Raw genomic sequence first — 18,997 nt, forward strand, 5'->3', positions numbered from 1 at the left:
CTCGCATTGATGTGCCATCCTGGATGAGCTGCACTACCTGAGCCACTTGTGTGGGTTGTAGACTCCGTCTCATGCTACCACTAGAGTGAAAGCACCGCCAGCATTCAAAAGTGACCAAAACATCAGCCAGGAAGCATAGGAACTGAGAAGTGGTCTGTGGTCACCACCTGCAGAAACACTCCTTTATTGGGGGTGTCTTGCTAATTGCCTATAATTTCCACCTGTTGTCTATACCATTTGCACAACAGCATGTGAAATTTATTGTCAATCAGTGTTGCATCCTAAGTGGACAGTTTGATTTCACAGAAGTGTGATTGACTTGGAGTTACATTGTGTTGTTTAAGTGTTCCCTTTATTTTGTTGAGCAGTGTATTAAGAATGGGCTTAGGCCCCATAAAGTTCATAAACAAGATGGGCTTGGCCACCCCACCATCATACTTGAGTCTTTAGCCAACCGCAATATATATATTAGTGTTGGTCTTAGGCACTTATAAAGTCTGTAAGTCCTCCATATCGTGTTAACATTAGTCACAAATATCTGACTTCAGTATAGTCTATAGCGGTTTCTTCATTAAGACTTATACAGTGGGGAGAACAAGTATTTGATACACTGCCGATTTTGCAGGTTTTCCTACTTACAAAGCATGTAGAGGTCTGTAATTTTTATCATAGGTACCCTTCAACTGTGAGAGACGGAATCTAAAACAAAAATCAAGAAAATCACATTGTATGATTTTTAAATAATTAATTTGCATTTTATTGCATTACATAAGTATTTGATCACCTACCAACCAGTAAGAATTCTGGCTCTCACAGACCTGTTAGTTTTCTTTAAGAAGCCCTCCTGTTCTCCACTCATTACCTGTATTAACTGCACCTGTTTGAACTCGTTACCTGTAAAAAAGACACCTGTCCACACACTCAATCAAACAGACTCCAACCTCTCCACAATGGCCAAGACCAGAGAGCTGTGTAAGGACATCAGGGATAAAATTGTAGACTTGCACAAGGCTGGGATGGGCTACAGGACAATAGGCAAGCAGCTTGGTGAGAAGGCAACAACTGTTGGCACAATTATTAGAAAATGGAAGAAGTTCAAGATGACGGTCAATCACCCTCGGTCTGGGGCTCCATGCAAGATCTCACCTCGTGGGGCATCAATGATCATGAGGAAGGTGAGGGATCAGCCCAGAACTACACGGCAGGACCTGGTCAATGACCTGAAGAGAGCTGGGACCACAGTCTCAAAGAAAACCATTAGTAACACACTACGCCATCATGGATTAAAATCCTGCAGCGCACGCAAGGTCCCCTGCTCAAGCCAGCGCATGTCCAGGATGCTTTTCTGCAAAGGGGACAGGACGACTGCACTGTATTGAGGGGAGGATGGATGGGGCCATGTATTGTGAGATCTTGGCCAACAACCTCCTTCCCTCAGTAAGAGCATTGAAGATGGGTCGTGGCTGGGTCTTCCAGTATGACAACGACCAGAAACACACAGCCAGGGCAACTAAGGAGTGGCTCCTTAAAAAAGCCTCTCAAGGTCCTGGAGTGGCCTAGCCAGTCTCCAGACCTGAACCCAATAGAAAATCTTTGGAGGGAGCTGAAAGTCCGTATTGCCCAGCGACAGCCCCGAAACCTGAAGGATCTGGAGAAGGTCTGTATGGAGGAGTGGGCCAAAATCCCTGCTGCAGTGTGTGCAAACCTGGTCAAGACCTACAGGAAACATATGATCTCTGTAATTGCAAACAAAGGTTTCTGTACCAAATATTAAGTTCTGCTTTTCTGATGTATCAAATACTTATGTCATGCAATAAAATGCAAATGAATTACTTAAAAATCATACAATGTGATTTTCTGGATTTTTGTTTTAGATTCTGTCTCTCACAGTTGAAGTGTACCTATGATAAAAAATTACAGACCTCTACATGCTTTGTAAGTAGGAAAACCTGCAAAATCGGCAGTGTATCAAATACTTGTTCTCCCCACTGTAGTTGGCCTATATGTTTGACTTGGTGGAGTGGAGCAGAGAGGGGGATGGGAGCAGAGAAGGGGATGGGAGGCTGATCATTGATTGGCTGTAGAGTAGGGTGTGTCATACAATGTATCAAATTTCCAACTGCTAGCTCAAATTCTCACTCAAATGTACCACTAATATGAAAATGTTCCACAGACTGTCTTGCAGACTACTATGCACTGACAAAACATTTAGTGTTACAAATCAAAGCTTAACATTAAAATATGTGATTTCAAATGACTAAATTAAGTTCAGACAGGCCTGTTATGTGCTCTCTAACATAACACAAACATAAACTGTGTTGTCAACCTTTTCACAGATCTAGGATCAGGTGACCTCCACAGAATGTTAACATTAGCCACAAATATCTGATTTCTGCAGAGTGCACAAAAGTACCAAACCACCAAAAGCTTCACAGGTCAACACATCTCTTCCCAGGGTTGCCATGTATGCTTTTTTTTGTGGTTTATTGAGGTACTTTGGAAACTTTGCCGCAGGTGAAAAGTTTTGGTCGCTGGGTGCAAGTTTTTATACTACTTCTATATTGCAACTACCAACATGGCATTTAAAAAAATCTATTAATTTCCCTGTAATCTTCTGAAATTGTGCTAGTTTTCAGGCTTTGAAGGCAGGTTTTGCGTTGACTTCCTAGAAATTCGTAATTGATCTGGCAAGCCTGTCTCTGCCTGAGCACGATCACCTCTAAAGTAGCTGGGCAGCACCTTTTTAAGGAAGACGAGGATGGTTGCAGATGTTTACGTTCATGCAAGAAGGTGAGCTATTAACTGAACTGCTAACCAATAGTTTAGCTAAAATTGAATTTGTATTTGGTGTATTGGCAAGCAATGCATGTTCCCGTTGTCTTTATTTTTAATTAGTTAATGTTAGCTCACATATGTCTTTCGGTGGAATCCAACATGCATTGACAATGTTGTGTCAGATATACTGCGTCATGACAGATTGAAATTGGTAGACTTATCCAAACAATTCATACATATGCAATTGTTACTTTGCATGTTTCTACCTTATACTTATTTACTGCTTGCTAAGGGTTAGCGTGCTAGCTAACGGTTAGCGTGCTAGCGATGCTAACGATGCTAGCTTCTTTTTTTTTGTATGATGCTAGCTATGGTGGCAAGCTAGCTAATAAGTTTAGCATAATTGGTAAACATGTCTTTGATTCAGAATACATCAATACATTGTGGTTAACCCAATGTTACATGCATTGGAAAATAAAATTGCTAGTGTAACTTGAATTGGTTTACAAGCTAGCTAGAAAAGCCAGTTCCTTTTCATCTGTTTTGTCAAGCTATAAGCCTGCATGTGTGCTAAAATATTTAATTAAATCCCCTCATTAAATTAATATATTTAAGTTGCACCTGTTTTTTATAGCCCTTACCCAAAGACCATTTTTTTCCGTTGGAATAATTTGGATGAAAATAAGAAATATGTGAAAGAAAATAAGAAATAAGTGACCAGATTTTGTTATTGAAAAGCATGGACATTCACATATGTCCATGCTCCTTATTCCCTACACTCATTTTTAAAGATCGAAAACAAAATGGAAGATAAGAGTCCAGGAACATACAAAGCAACCAATGCGGTATGTTTTAAGGCTTAGCCTAGTTTTTTCTGCTTCGCCTAGTATTTAGAGTATGCTTGCCTTGCTTTAGCCAAACCACTCATACTGATTCTCTTTTAGTCTATCCATAAAAGCAGATTCAGTTTCAGTTGTATCCAGGAACTTGCATAATCTGCTTATGTTATGCTTATACTTGCTTTTTTACCTTGAAAGTAGTCTTAAAAAAGGAAATTGTAACAGATGTTTGTTGGACCTCTATTAGTCAATGATATCAGTCATTGGTGTCCCCCAGCCCATCCCCGATGTTGTGTGCAGAGCAATCTTGTCATTCTATTAAGTCTCAACTATTCTTTTTGTAACTTGTCTTCCTTTACAAAGGCACTGCAGAGGCTAAGAAGACGCATGGAAAATCTGAAGAATCATCATTCAACTTGTGAGGCCAGATTTGAAAAGGAAATTATAAATCCAGAAGCTCAGGTTTGACAATTGTTTAGAGTGAGGATACTGGGGATGGTTGAATCGTTATAATATCCTATTGCCTAATTTGCACATGACTAATATCATTTTATTGTATCCTTAGATGTCAGACACTGAGGTTGCCAGTACCACTGAGGCTGCCAGTACCGCTGGGTCGATAGTCCATGTGTTGGATGATGCACCGCCATTGATCAGAACAGACAGCATATTCGTAAGTTAAAGTGTCATTCAACACCAGCACATACTGTAAGTTCTTGTGAATCAGCTTTGTAAATCAAAGATGGGCAAGTCTGCACTTTCATCCTATATTCATTGTATTATAACAAAAAAAATCTAAATTAGAGGAGCACAGAGCCATAACTAATCAAAATGTGCCGGTGTCCAAATACTTTCTGTGTTAACTGTCTAGTTATCCAATATACTTTTTTTCTTCAATACAGTTGACCAAAGCTATGCTTGGATACAAGACTGATGACTCAATAACCAGCATTGACAACAGTGAAGATGATTATGTCCCAAGGTCATCAGAGGAAGACGATTCCGATGAATTTTCAGAACCAAAGACAAGGGTGGACAGCAGTAAACACGATGATCTAGTCTCAGAGGGAGACAGTTCAGATAAATTAGCGGGTGTCAAGAGAAAGAAGCAATACAAGAAGACTATCAAGAGATGCAGAAGTTCCTCAGAAGAAAACAGCTCAAATGGAGAATCAGAACTCAAGAGAATGAAGCGATACGAAAATACTTATAAGAGATGTACTAGTTCCCCAAAGTCGAACACTAGCAGTGAATCATTGCTTGTAATGAATGTCTCAGAAGTAGATGGATCCAAAAAGTACCACCAAAAAAAGCACTTCTGTCTGTTTTGCGAGCAACCGCAATCCAAAATCGCCCGTCATTTAGAACATAAACATGGGGATGAAATGGAAGTAGCTACTGCACTTCAGTTTGCAAAGAAGTCAAAAGCTAGGAGACTTCAGCTGAATCTCCTTCGCAAGAAGGGGAATCGGGCACACAACATTCAGGCACTTAAAGAAGGAAAGGGGGGTTTGGTACCATGTAAGCAAACAAGTGATGACAAGAGCAATCACCAGGACTATCAGCATTGTTTTGCCTGCCATGGGCTCTTTAAACGCAAATCTATGTGGAGGCATGTGGCAAGGTGCACACTAGCACAAAATGTTCGTAAGGAGATGCCTGGCAAAACCAGAATCCAGGCACTCTGTGCTAGTGCTCAACCGGTTGCTAAAGGAGTCAGCGAGAAGGTCTGGAAACTGGTGAGTAACATGGCTCAAGATGATGTAGCCCATGCAGTAAAAGAAGACAGATACATCTTGGCATTGGGTGAAAAAATGTACAACAAGAAAGGGGAGAACCCCTCACAACACCAGCACATTCGTCAAACTTTGCGAGAACTAGGGAGACTCGTGATTAAAGGTAGAAAGGTGACACCACTGAAAAAGATGAAGGATTATATCAACCCACAACACTTCCAATACATCATAAAAGCTGTCAAAGAAGTGACTGGCTTTGATGAAAAGACAAACAAATTTGAAAAAGCAACCTTGGCCACAAAGCTTGGGCAAAGCATCCAGAAAATTGCAGACGTCATGGAGGGTGAAGCTCTTATTACCCAGAATGAAGAAAAGTTGAAGCTAGTCCGAGACTTCCAAGGCATCTACCGTCTTCGCTGGAATGAAATGATCTCTTTTGCTGCATATCGTACACGAACAGAGGAAATGGAACGCACCGCAGCTTATTCCATTAGCAGATGATGTTAAAAAAATGGACATGTACTTAGATGAAAAGCAGAAACAATACTACAACCAACTGTGCGATGAGAAAACCTCAAGAAAATGGTGCAATCTAGCAAAAGTGATACTGGCTCAGATGATTATCTTCAACAGGAAAAGAGAGGGAGAGGTGTCAAAGATGTCTGTGGCAACATTTCACTCCAGGGACAAATCCCCACTTAACAAAGATGTTGCAGTGGCGCTAACAGAGGTTGAGAGACTGCTCTGTGCGCATTTTGAACGCATCGAAACCTGTGGGAAGCGTGGCAGGAAGGTGCCTGTAATCCTCACTCCAGTGATGGTGGAATCTTTAGAGCTGCTTATCAAAGAGCGGTGCTCATGTGGAGTGAGCGAAGGTAATATCTACTTATTTGCCAGGCCAGGATATGATACACATTTTCGGGGGAATGACTGCATCCGCGTCTATGCCAAACAATGTGGTGCCAAGTTACCTGAAGCATTGTCATCAACTAAACTACGAAAACAGGTTACCACCCTCTCTAGAGTGTTAAATCCCAATGATACAGAACAGGACCAGTTTGCTGACTTCTTGGGTCATGACATTCGGATTCATCGAATGTTCTACCGTCTTCCAGAGGGAACGCTTCAGTTGGCAAAAATAAGTAAAATACTGATGGCGTGTGAACAGGGCAGATTGGCAGAGTTCAAGGGGAAAACTCTGGATCAAATAACCATCAGCCCCAGTGGTAAGTTTACCCCCAGTGTTTAGTTTAATGGCAAAATGTTTACACTTTGATTTGTTTTGCGCAGATTTAGCTTGCCTCAATTTACCATTCTTCTTTTGGCTGTCTTTTACAAACTGTTATGTCTGAAGAAATGGATGCTGCAGCCACTGATTGCGCATCAGAGAGTGACTCTGAGAGAGAGGAGTCGTCTGAAAAATCCTATGAAGGAAATCTGACAGGTATGCCTATACCTTACATACACATGGACATATTCTTAATTACAATGTACTGTTGGAAAATGACATGATTTCCACTGATATTTTCCAGGAGAGATGTCAGCAATTCGGGCCAAACAGCCAATGACCAAGGGAAAGCTGGGACAAAAGAGAGGCCCACACGGTAAGCATGTTTCCTGCTGCCTTCAGTCAGTGCGTTTTCACTCTGTAGTGTCAACCTATGGCTGTACTGTGCTGGTCCAGATCAATTTTGTCCTCATCAGTTAGTGTATTTCCAACCATGCCAGCACAGAACGGTTGAGTTTGGATTGTACACAAGTCAAGACATTAGATCTGGAATTAGTGTGTCAGGATAGATGATAACACAGAAGGATTACCACACTTTAGATTGTTTTTCTTGGAGGTAGGGAACTTGATTTAATACTTATTGCTTTTATTAGAAGGTTTACATTGCAAACAGATTGTTGGGCTTAGATTCCATACAGATTGAGTCTGCCTTGATGTCAGCATTGCACATTCTTCTCTCACACGCTTATCTATGTAGTTATTTAGTTAGGATTGTTAGCTTAACTTCAACACACTCACTGAATATACAGCTGCAACCTTGTAGAGTTAATAGAAAGAGAGTTTCAAGTTCATTGTAGTCATCCTTTTAATTTTTGTAATTTTTTTGTGGCCTAATGTAGTCATGTTTAATGCAATCTCTTTCCAAAGGTGCCAAAGGAACAAAAAGGTATTGGTCGACAATAGAGGTGGATGCAGTTGAAGATTCCTTGATGAATTTTATCCGAATGGGAAAAACGCCTGGAAAACAAGACTGTGAGAAATGCATTGCTGCTTCTCCCCAAGCACTAGTAAACAGGGACTGGAGAGCGGTGAAGTTCTATGTACACAACAGAATAATTGCAGATCAGAGAAAATAAGTGTAGACTATGGTTCTGCTCTATCCAGATTTTAATTTCTTATATAGTAGCTACCAACTGAATGTCACTTTTGTTTTCTTTGTGATCTTGGGTTTCTTAGCCTGTATTACATTGGAGAAATTAAAGTCCTTAAATGGTTATTCCTTAGTTCTTAAGGTTCCTGAGAGAACTCGGTTCTGCTTTATTTGAAGTTCTTATGAATGTTTCATATATACAGTTGAAGTCGGAAGTTTAAATACACCTTAGCCAAATACATTTAAACTCAGTTTTTCACAATTCTTGACATTTAATCCTAGTAAAAATTCCCTGTCTTAGGTCAGTTAGGATCACCACTTTATTTTAAGAATGTGAAATGTCAGAATAATAGTTGAGAGAATGATTTCTTTCAGCTTTCATTTCTTTCATCACATTCCCAGTGGGTCAGAAGTTTAGATCCTACCAAAAACTAATTGAGTGTATTGCCTTTAAATTGTTTAACATTTTGGGTAGCCTTCCACAAGCTTCCCACAATAATTTGGGTGAATTTTGGCCCATTCCTCCTGACAGGGCTGGTGTAACTGTGTCAGGTTTGTAGGCCTCCTTGCTTGCACACGCTTTTTCAGTTCTGCCCACAAATATTCTATAGGATTGAGGTCAGGGCTTTGTGATGGCCACTCCAATACCTTGACATTGTTGTCCTTAAGCCATTTTGCCACAACTTTGGAAGTATGCTTGGGGTCATTGTCCATTTCGAAGACCCATTTGCGACCAAGCTTTAACTTCCTGACTGATGTCTTGAGATGTTGTTGATGTTCTTTGGCTTGCAAGCGTCCCCCTTTTTCCTCCAAACATAACGATGGTCATTATGGCCAAATATTTTTGTTTCATCAGACCAGAGGACATTTCTCCAAAAAGTACGATCTTTGTCCCCATGTGCAGTTGCAAACCGTAGTCAGACTTTTTTATGGTGGTTTTGGAGCAGTGGCTTCTTCCTTGCTGAGCGGCCTTTCAGGTTATGTCGATATAGGACTCGTTTTACTGTGGATATAGATACTTTTGTACCTGTTTCCTCCAGAATCTTCAAGGTCCTTTGCTGTTGTTCTGGGATTGATTTGCACTTTCCGCACCAAAGTACGTTCATCTCTAGGAGACAGAACGCGTCTCCTTCCTGAGCGGTATGACGGCTGCGTGGTCCCATAGTGTTAATACTTGCGTACTATTGTTTGTACAGATGAACGTGGTACCTTCAGGCGTTTGAATATTGCTCCCAAGGATGAACCAGACTTGTGGATGTCAATTTTCTTTTCTTCTGAGGTCTTGGCTGATTTATTTTCATTTTCCCATGATGTCAAGCAAAGAGGCACTGAGTTTGAAGGTAGGCCTTGAAATACATCCACAGGTACACCTCCAATTGACTCAAATGATGTCAATTAGCCTATCAGAAGCTTCTAAAGCCATGACATCATTTTCTGGAATTTTCCAAGCTGTTTAAAGGCACAGTCAACTTAGTGTATGTAAACTTCTGACCCACTGGAATTGTGATACAGTGAATTATAAGTGAAATAATCTGTCTGTAAACAATTGTTGGAAAAATTACTTGTGTCATGCACAAAGTAGATGTCCTAACTGACTTGCCAAAACTATAGTTTGTTAACAAGAAATTTGTGGAGTGGTTGAAAACCGAGGTCACCTTTGGAGTGACTAAGGTTCTCCTGAATACTTCAAGGGTTTTTCAAGTTTGGAAGCCTGCTGATGACTTTGAATGTTACACAAAAATAAAAAACATTTTCCTAAACTATTCATCTGTTACTTGGATATATTGAATCCATTACTGAAATGGTTGTTCCAGTTTAAATACTTTACAGAAAAACTACACTAGAGCCGTTGCGTTGCCATCCGTGTCGCATCATTGTGGCATTCTACCTGCTACACTAGAAACAAACCAAAATCGATTCAAATGTAAACTTGTTACAGTTTTTCTCAATTGCTTACAAACAAATACTGGTACTTGAGACACAATGACCACAACATGTAACTCATGCACCAACCCCCTGAACCAATTCTGCTAAACTACAAGCACAATTCCTGCTTTACACTCAAATTGCAGTTCTACAACACACTCTTTTCAAAACACTACACACAAATCTTTGCATTTGGCACAATTTTCATGCAGAAAATCTCTTGTTTTCACAATGAACACACTGCCATTCAAATATGCACACTGACTCATCACATGGGCAAACACCCGTCACACAGTTTTACAATTAGCAATCAGAGCTTTAGCATAAAAGGGCAACAGGTGAGCTCCTCTGTTTTGGAGCAATGGATGCCAACATTGGAAACAGAGGCAGAGCCAGAGGAGTGAGAGTAAGAGGAGGAGGACAGGGAGGACGAGGACGAGGACGAGGAAGGCCAAGGACGGTAATCTCTGATGAGATCCGAGCCACTTTGGTTGATCATGTGGTCAACCATGGTCTAACAATGAGGGAGGCTGGGCAAAGAGTACAGCCAACTTTGAGCAGGTGCAGTGGAGCACCGGTTCATCTTCATTGATGAGGTTGGATTCAACCTCACAAAAAGAAGAAAGAGGGGAAGGAATATCATCGGCCAGCGTGCCATTGTTCAAGTCCCTGGCCAGCGCGGAGGGAACATCACAATGTGTGCAGCGATTACCCACCACGGCGTCATCCATCACCATGCTACCCTTGGCCCCTACAACACCGCCCATCTGATCACGTTCCTGGACACCCTACACAACACACAAATTCCACCAGATCAGGTAGATGGCCCAGAGCAGCTCAGGTACGTTGTCATTTGGGACAACGTAAGTTTCCACAGGGCTGCTCTGGTTCGTAACTGGTTCACTGCCCACCCACGCTTTTTAGTTGTTTATCAACCTCCATATTCTCCATTCCTCAATCCTATTGAGGAATTTTTTTCTGCCTGGAGATGGAAAGTGTATGACCGAAATCCACAAACGCGAATACCTCTTCTCCAAGCTATGGAAGACGCATGTGGAGATATAGCAGCTGATGCTTTTCATGGCTGGAATCGCCATGCTAGGCGATATTTCCCCCGCTGCTTGGCCAGGGAAAACATTGCTTGTGATGTGGATGAGGTGCTGTGGCCAGACCGCAACAGAAGAGAGGATGCAGCATTTATTATTTTTACTGTAATTGTATACATTAAATTCTTCTGTTTTGTATGTAAACCACTGTATGTGTAACTTTGTGTTGGTTGGGAATGGGATGTACACTGTGTACATTGTTTTTGTGGGAAAAATGAAATATATTTGTTACCGTGTATTTGTGTGTTCTGAGTATAATAACAATATTCTCAAATATTTTACAACACACTTATGTTTGTACTGTCTGTAGTAATGGCAACACTGAACCAAAAAAAGGCCTAAGTCATTATGATGAATGGAGAAGAAGTGTTTTCCGTTCATCATAGTGTTTTACATTGAGCACATCAGTGTTCAACTGGTTCTTATAAATGTCTATTCATATGATGGTTTGTGTGTGTCATTTGAAAACAAAATACCATTTTGATAAGAAATAACATGGTTTTGAATGTAAAGTTTCATTTTGCTGGAGAATTGAGGGGTTTTGCCCATTGTGTGTGTGTTATTTGATTTGTGTGTAGAGTTCTGAGAATATGAGGCATGCTTTCAGAAAATGTGTGTAAACAATCGAGAAAAACTGTAATTATTGTAGGCTTCCTTTAGGCGCAACGCAGGCAGTTGGATGCTTTCATAGATTTCATAGGCGGCATTCCCTTCATGGCTGATGGCAATGCATTATAATGCAATGTACGGTCTCAATTAGGTGGTAAAATTTCAAGTGTACTTTTTTCAAGGAGTAAGTCACTTTAAGTGATTTTCTGATTATAGATTTTTTTTCAAACTCATGAGTGTAATTTCTGTGCTCCTATGATGTCTGGAAAGCATTGTCCTCGAAAGGTAGGTATTTAAGAGGGGTCCTTAATTGGTTACAAATACAAGACTGTGTGTGTGTGTGTGTGTGTGTGTGTCGTGTGTGTGTGTGTGTCCAGTGTGTGTGTCCAGTGTGTGTGTGTGTGTGTGTGTGTGTGTGTGTGTGTTTGTCCAGTGTGTGTGTGTCCAGTGTGTGTGTGTGTCCAGTGTGTGTGTGTGTACAGTGTGTGTGTGTGTGTGTGTGTGTGTACAGTGTGTGTGTGTGTGTGTGTTTAGTGTGTTTGTGTTTGTGTGTCCCCAGCGTGTGTATGTGTCCAGTGTGTGTGTCCATTGTGTGTGTGTGTGTCCAGTGTGTGTGCGTGTCCAGTGTGTGTGTGTGTGTGTGTGTCAGTGTTACCATGGTTATTATTTACAGGGACACTGAGGAGTCAACATCATAAACCCTAAACCCTGGATAGAGGGGCTCAGTGAATGTGGAGTGGAATGTGTTCAGGTGGGTCAGTGTGTCAGAGGAGACTCTGTAGAAGGACAGAGTGCCGGCTGGCCAGTCCAGATACACTCCTACTCTGTGGGAGCTGGAGGAGGGGACGTCTATGGTAGTGGACTTATTATTGTGACAGGCAGAGTAACTGTTGTCAAAGCAGATCAGACTCCAGGACTTGTCATTCCATCCAATCCAACAGTCATCACCCCACCCCCCTCCTCTCCTGCTGATTCCTTTATATGCCACTCCTATATCAGCCCCTCCCCCACTCCACTCTACCTCCCAGTAACAGCGCCCAGTCAGACCCTCTCTACACAGCACCTGTCTCCAGTCCTCAAATCTCTCTGGGTGATCAGGATACGGCTGCTCCTCTCTCCTCCATGTCACCTTTCTGTTCTCCTCAGACAGAGAGAGGAATCTGTTTACTGTGTTTGGGTCCAGTGTGAGATCACAGGCATCTGATGGATGAAACCAGACACAATATTAGAAATCATCATCATTCACATTAGAATGTTAACTCACTTTTCAATAATTCATTTAATGTAGATGTTTCTAGGTATCAAAAGGAGAAGTTAAGGTAACTTGAGACTTGTTGAATGATCATATGTTATACTGTATGGTAATATAAAACACACTTATTCCCATTAATTACACACACACACACACACACATCCTGAACACACACACACAAACACACACACATCCTGAACACACACACACACACCCTGGACACACACACCCTGAACACACACACACCTTCATGCATGCATGAACACACACACACATTTCTAAAGTAACACGAACGCGCCACACACACACACAGACACACACATTGTCAAAGCAACTCTTTGTAAACTTTGGTGTCCCTGATTTGTGCTTCTGTAGAACTACAGCTGATATTTAATATGACCAAGTAAGTAATGATGGTGGTCTTTGACTTTGACTTCACTTGAATTAAGACTTATTCTTAGTCATATTCTTCACAGCAGTCAACACTCACATTTTCTAAGTCCAGGTTTCATTGTGTTCTCTCCACCATGTTCCACACTGTAGCGGTAAGCAGAAGAACAGACAGTCATTGAGGGATACACCTGAACTCACACACACACACACACACACACACACACACACACACACACAGTCAGTATATACATTTGTCCAAGTGTGTGTGTGTGTGTGTGTGTGTGTGTGTGTGTGTCCACTGTTTGTGTGTGTCCAGTGTGTGTGTGTGTGTCCAGTGTGTGTGTGTCCAGTGTGTGTGTGTGTGTCCAGTGTGTGTGTGTCCAGTGTGTGTGTGTGTATGTGTGTGCGTGTGTGTGTCCAGTGTGTGTGTGTGTGTGTGTGTGTCTGTCCAGTGTGTGTGTGTATGTCAAGTGTGTGGGTTTGTGTGTCCAATGTGTGTGTGTGTGTGTCCAGTGTGTGTGTGTGTCCAGTGTGTGTGTGTGTGTTTGTCCAGTGTGTGTGTGTTTGTCCAGTGTGTGTGTCCAGTGTGTGTGTGTGTGTGTGTGTCCAGTGTGTGTGTGTGTGTGTGTCCAGTGTGTGTGTGTCCAGCGTGTGTGTGTGTGTCCAGTGTGTGTGTGTTTGTCCAGTGTGTGTATGTGTGTCCATTGTGTGTGTGTGTGTCCAGTGTGTGTGTATGTCTAGTGTGTGTGTGTGTGTGTGTGTGTGTGTCTAGTGTATGTGTGTGTCTAGTGTGTGTGTGTGTGTCCACTGTTTGTGTGTGTCCAGTGAGTGTGTGTGTGTGTGTGTGTCCAGTGTGTGTGTGTGTCCAGTGTGTGTGTGTCCAGTGTGTGGGTGTGTGTGTGTGTGTCCAGTGTGTGTGTGTGTGTGTGTGTGTGTCTGTCCAGTGTGTGTGTGTATGTCAAGTGTGTGTGTTTGTGTGTCCAGTGTGTGTGTGTGTGTGTGTGTGTCCAGTGTGTGTGTGTGTGTTTGTCCAGTGTGTGTGTGTTTGTCCAGTGTGTGTGTTTCCCCAGTGTGTGTGTGTGTGTGTCCAGTGTGTGTGTGTGTGTGTTTGTCCAGTGTGTGTGTGTGTCCAGTGTGTGTATGTGTGTTTGTCCAGTGTGTGTATCTGTGTCCATTGTGTGTGTGTGTCCAGTGTGTGTGTATGTCTAGTGTGTGTGTGTGTCTAGTGTATGTGTGTGTGTGTGTTTGTGTTTGTCCAGTGTGAGTAAGTCTGTGTGTTTGTCTGTGTCCAGTGTGTGTCCAGTGTGTGTGTCCAGTGTGTGTGTGTGTGTGTGTGTGTGTGTGTGTCCAGTGTGTGTCCAGTGTGTGTGTCCAGTGTGTGTGTGTGTGTGTGTGTGTGTGTGTGTGTGTGTCCAGTGTGAGTAAGTCTGTGTGTTTGTGTGTGTCCAGTGTGTGTCCAGTGTGTGTGTGTGTTTGTGTGTGTGTCCAGTGTGTGTGTGTGTGTGTGTGTGTGTGTTTGTCCAGTGTGTGTGTGTGTCTAGTGTGTGTGCATGTGTGTCCAGTGTGAGTGTGTGTGTGTGTCCAGTGTGTGTGTTTGTCCAGTGTGTGTGTGTGTGTCCAGTGTGTGTGTGTGTCCTTTTTGTATATGTGTCCAGTGTGTGTGTTTACAGTGTGTGTGTGTGTCCAGTGTGTGTACTGATACACGTGCACACACACACACTGGACACACACACACACACACACACACACTGGACACACACACACACACACACACACACACACTGGACACCCACACACACTGGACACACACACACACACACACACACACACACACACACACACACACACACACACACACACACGCACACACACACACGGACACACACACTGGACACACACACGCACACACACACAGACACACACACACACACACACACACCGGACACACACACACACACACACAAACACACACACACACACTGGACACACACACTGGACACACACACTGGACACACACACTGGACACACACACACACACACACACACACACACACACACACACACACACACACACACTGGACACACACACGGACACACACACGGACACACACACACACACACACACACAGTCTTTATATAACTTAGTCCAAGTGGTGGTCAGAATGTTTGTCTTAACTAGCCTGAGAACTCCAACATGTCTGATATGAACATTGACATAAACCCTCTACATACTTGAGTTTCTCCAGTCTGCAGTGTGGATCCTCCAGTCCAGCAGAGAGCAGTCTGACTCCTGAGTCTCCTGGGTGATTGTAGCTCAGGTCCAGCTCTCTCAGGTGTGAGGGGTTTGACTTCAGAGCTGAGATCAGAGAAGCACAGCCTTCCTCTGTGACTAGACAGCCTGACAGCCTGCAAAGAGTCAAATCATATTAAAACCACACTGCTATTCTTTGGTGATGAAAATAGTGGCAGTATATTTTTTTTCAACATATTCAGATATATCAGTGTCCTGAAACCTGCCATATCTATTCATAAATGAATGAATGTTTCATTATTAGAAATGACAAATTATCATAATATTGCTTGTAGATAGAAAAATGTATATTACAAATATTTGAGTAAACTGACCAGAGCAGTTTAAAAAGCAGTATCAGTCAAAAGACAGACAGTGAGGTATCAGATTTAGATTGTATTGAGTATACAGTCCACACCATATATAGTTTGACAGTGAAGCTAACATTTTAAATGTGGCTCTATACTCCAGCATTGTGGATTTGACATTAAATGTTTCATATGAGTTGACAGTATATTATGTCACCTTTTATTTGAGGGTTTTTTAATACAAATCTGTTTCACTGTTTAGAAATGAAAGCACTTTATGGATCTAGTCCCCCCATTTGACGAAGTCAAACGTATTCTGACCATTTCACTTATAGTGTATTAAAGTAGTCAAAAGTTGAGTATTTGGTTGTAAACTCGTTGGTTGCATTTGCAGTTCGTTTTGGTTGTGTTTTGGGTTATGTTTTGCCCGATAGTAACTGAATGGTGGATGATGACTGGAGTAATTTTCTGTCTAAGTGAGTAGATAACATGTTTCTAAACACTACTAAATGAATCCTAATGATGCTATGATTAATAAAAGTCATGAATGAATCATGAATAATAATGAATGAGAAAGTTACAGAGGATACAACAAAACATGCTAACCTCTCACCATTACCAATAACAGAGGGGGTATGATCCTTGTTCCTCTGTAACTTTCTCATTCATCATTATTCACGATTCATTCATGATTATTCATAATCATGGTAGTATCCACGTGAATGTAAAAGTGTTCAGAAACATCATCTATTCTTACTGACAATACAAGTGATGTGACTCCAAAATGACAGGACATTATTCACCATTCAGTTTCTATTGTGAAAAACATCATCCAAAACACAACCAAGACAAACTGCAAATGTATTCAACAAGTTTGTAGAATCACAAGCTTGATGTAATCACTGCGGGTAAGGAATATGGGACCAAATACTAAACTTATGACTACTTTAATACAATATAAGTGAATATGTCCAAATTATTAATACTTTTTCAAATGGGAGAACTAGACACATAAAGTGCTTTCATTTCTAAACGGTGACACAGATATGTATGAAAATATCCTCAAATAAAAGGTGACATTCTGTACTGTCGCCTAATATGAAACTTTATATCTCAAATCCAAAATGCTGGAGCATAGCACCAAATGTAAAACTGTAAGCTTCACTGTCCAAACACATATGGTGTGGACTATGTGTTCCTGGTAAACACATGTGGATCTGGTGAACAGTTATCACTTGTTGACCAACTACAGGAATACTGACCTCAGAGTCTCCAGTTTACAGTGGGGATTCCCCAGTCCAGCAGAGAGCAGCTTCACTCCTGAATCCTTCAGGTCATTGTTACTCAGATCCAGCTCTCTCAGGTGTGAGGGGTTTGACTTCAGAGCTGAGACCAGAGATGCACAGCCTTTCTCTGTGACTCCACAGCCTGACAGCCTGACAAAGAGATCATCATGATTTCACAAACTGTTAATTTAACACCAGTAGTGTAGAAGGACAATGGCAGATGCATTTGGTTTATTCTCTTAAACAACATATAGATTCATCTTCCGTCTCCTAGAATTGTATGGTCATATTGTTATACTAATGTGAACAACAATGCACTGATTCAATATGTTTTAAAAATATATTATATACATATTATAATATATTTTTCTCTAATGGGAATATTTCTTCCTGATGATTAGTACTTAAATGTCATTTTATGTACTCACAGAGCAGCTCTGGATGCTTTGACCACTGGCAGCAGCCTCAGAAGACCTTCCTCTGATCTGGAGTATTTCTTCAGGTCAAACACATCCAGCTCCTTTTCTGAAGTCAGCAACACAAAGACCAGAGCTGACCACTGTGCAGGTGACAGTTCTTTTGCTGAGAGACTTCCTGATCTCAGGTAGCTTTGGATCTCCTCCACTAGAGAATGGTCATTCAGTTCATTCAGACAGTGGAACAGATTGATGCACCTCTCTGGAGAGGGATTCTCCCTGATCTTCTCCTTGATGTACTTCACTGTTTCTTCATGGCTCTGTGAGCTGCTTCTTGTCTTTGTCAGTAGACCTCGTAAGTGCTTCTGATTGGACTCCAGTGAGAGGCCCAGAAGGAAGCGGAGGAACAGGTCCAGGTTTCCTGTCTCACTTTGTAAGGCTTTATCCACAGCACTCTTGTAGAAAGTAACTTTACGCTTGTGTCTGATCCTCACAGAAAAGTTGCTGGCCGTTGATTGCGGTTCGGCCATTAGATTCTCATTGTTGTTGATGAATGACAGGAACACATATACAGCAGCCAGAAACTCCTGAATGCTCAGATGCACGAAGCAGTACACCTTGTCCTGGTACAGCCCACATTCCTCTTTAAAGAGCTGTGTGCACAATCCTGAGTACACTGAGGCTTCATTGGCATCAATGCCAGCCTCTTTCAGGTCTTCTTCATAGAAAATCAGATTGCCATTCACAAGCTGTTGAAAAGCCAGTTTTCCCAGTGACAGAATGCTCTCTTTATTCCAATGTGAACCTGTCTCTTCTTTCCCAATATACTTTTCATTCTTCTGTTTGGTATGAAACACCACAAGGTGTGAGTACATCTCAGTCAGAATCTTGGGCATCTCTTCTCTCTTATGTTTCAGCATGTGTTCAAGGAATGTTGCAGAAATCCTACAGAAGACTGGAATGTGGCACATGATGTGGAGGCTCCTTGATGTCTTTATGTGTGAGATGATTCTGCTGGCCAGGTCCTGATCACTGAATCTCTTCCTGAAGTACTCCTCCTTCTGTGGGTCATTGAACCCTCGTACCTCTGTCACCTGGTCAACACACCCTGAAGGGATCTTATTGGCTGCTGCAGGTCGGGTAGTTATCCAGAGCAGAGCAGAGGGAAGCAGATTTCCCTTGATGAGATTTGTCAGCAGAACATCCACTGAGGTTGACTCTGTGACGTCACAACAGATCTTGTTCTTCTGGAAGTCTAGGGGCAGTCGGCACTCATCCAGACCATCAAAGATGAACAGAACTTTGTACTTTTCGTAGTTGGAGATTCTTGATTCTTTGGTTTCGATTGAGAAGTGATTGAGAAGTTCAATGAAAGTGTGTTTTTCCATTTTCATCAAATTCAGCTCCCGAAAAGGGAATGAAAATACAAATTGGACATCCTGATTTGCTTTTCCTTCAGCCCAGTCCAGAATGAACTTCTGCACAGAGACTGTTTTTCCAATGCCAGCGACTCCCTTTGTCAGCACAGTTCTGATAAGTTTGTCTTGTCCAGTTAAGGGTCTGAAGATGTCGTTACATTTGACTGCAGTCTCTGGTCTTGCTTGTTTCCTGGTTGTTGTCTCAATCTGTCTCAGCTCATGTTCATTATTGACCTCTCCTGTTCCACCCTCTGTGATGTAGAGA

The 18,997-nt window shown here is 41.9% G+C and overlaps 1 protein-coding gene across 1 annotated transcript; it reads left to right on the forward strand.

Annotated features, from left to right (window-relative positions):
- Positions 1 to 2,767: 2,767 nt before the first annotated feature.
- Positions 2,768 to 7,028, forward strand: LOC121559274. Its single transcript, XM_045212543.1, has 3 exons — positions 2,768 to 4,287; positions 4,517 to 6,794; positions 6,883 to 7,028. Exons 1-2 carry the CDS (start codon positions 4,180 to 4,182, stop codon positions 5,849 to 5,851), a joined length of 1,443 nt encoding a protein of 480 aa, XP_045068478.1. The 5' UTR covers positions 2,768 to 4,179; the 3' UTR covers positions 5,852 to 6,794; positions 6,883 to 7,028.
- Positions 7,029 to 18,997: the final 11,969 nt, after the last annotated feature.

This window comes from Coregonus clupeaformis, unplaced genomic scaffold, assembly GCF_020615455.1.
Source record: "Coregonus clupeaformis isolate EN_2021a unplaced genomic scaffold, ASM2061545v1 scaf0019, whole genome shotgun sequence".
NCBI classification, from domain to species: Eukaryota; Metazoa; Chordata; class Actinopteri; order Salmoniformes; family Salmonidae; genus Coregonus; species Coregonus clupeaformis.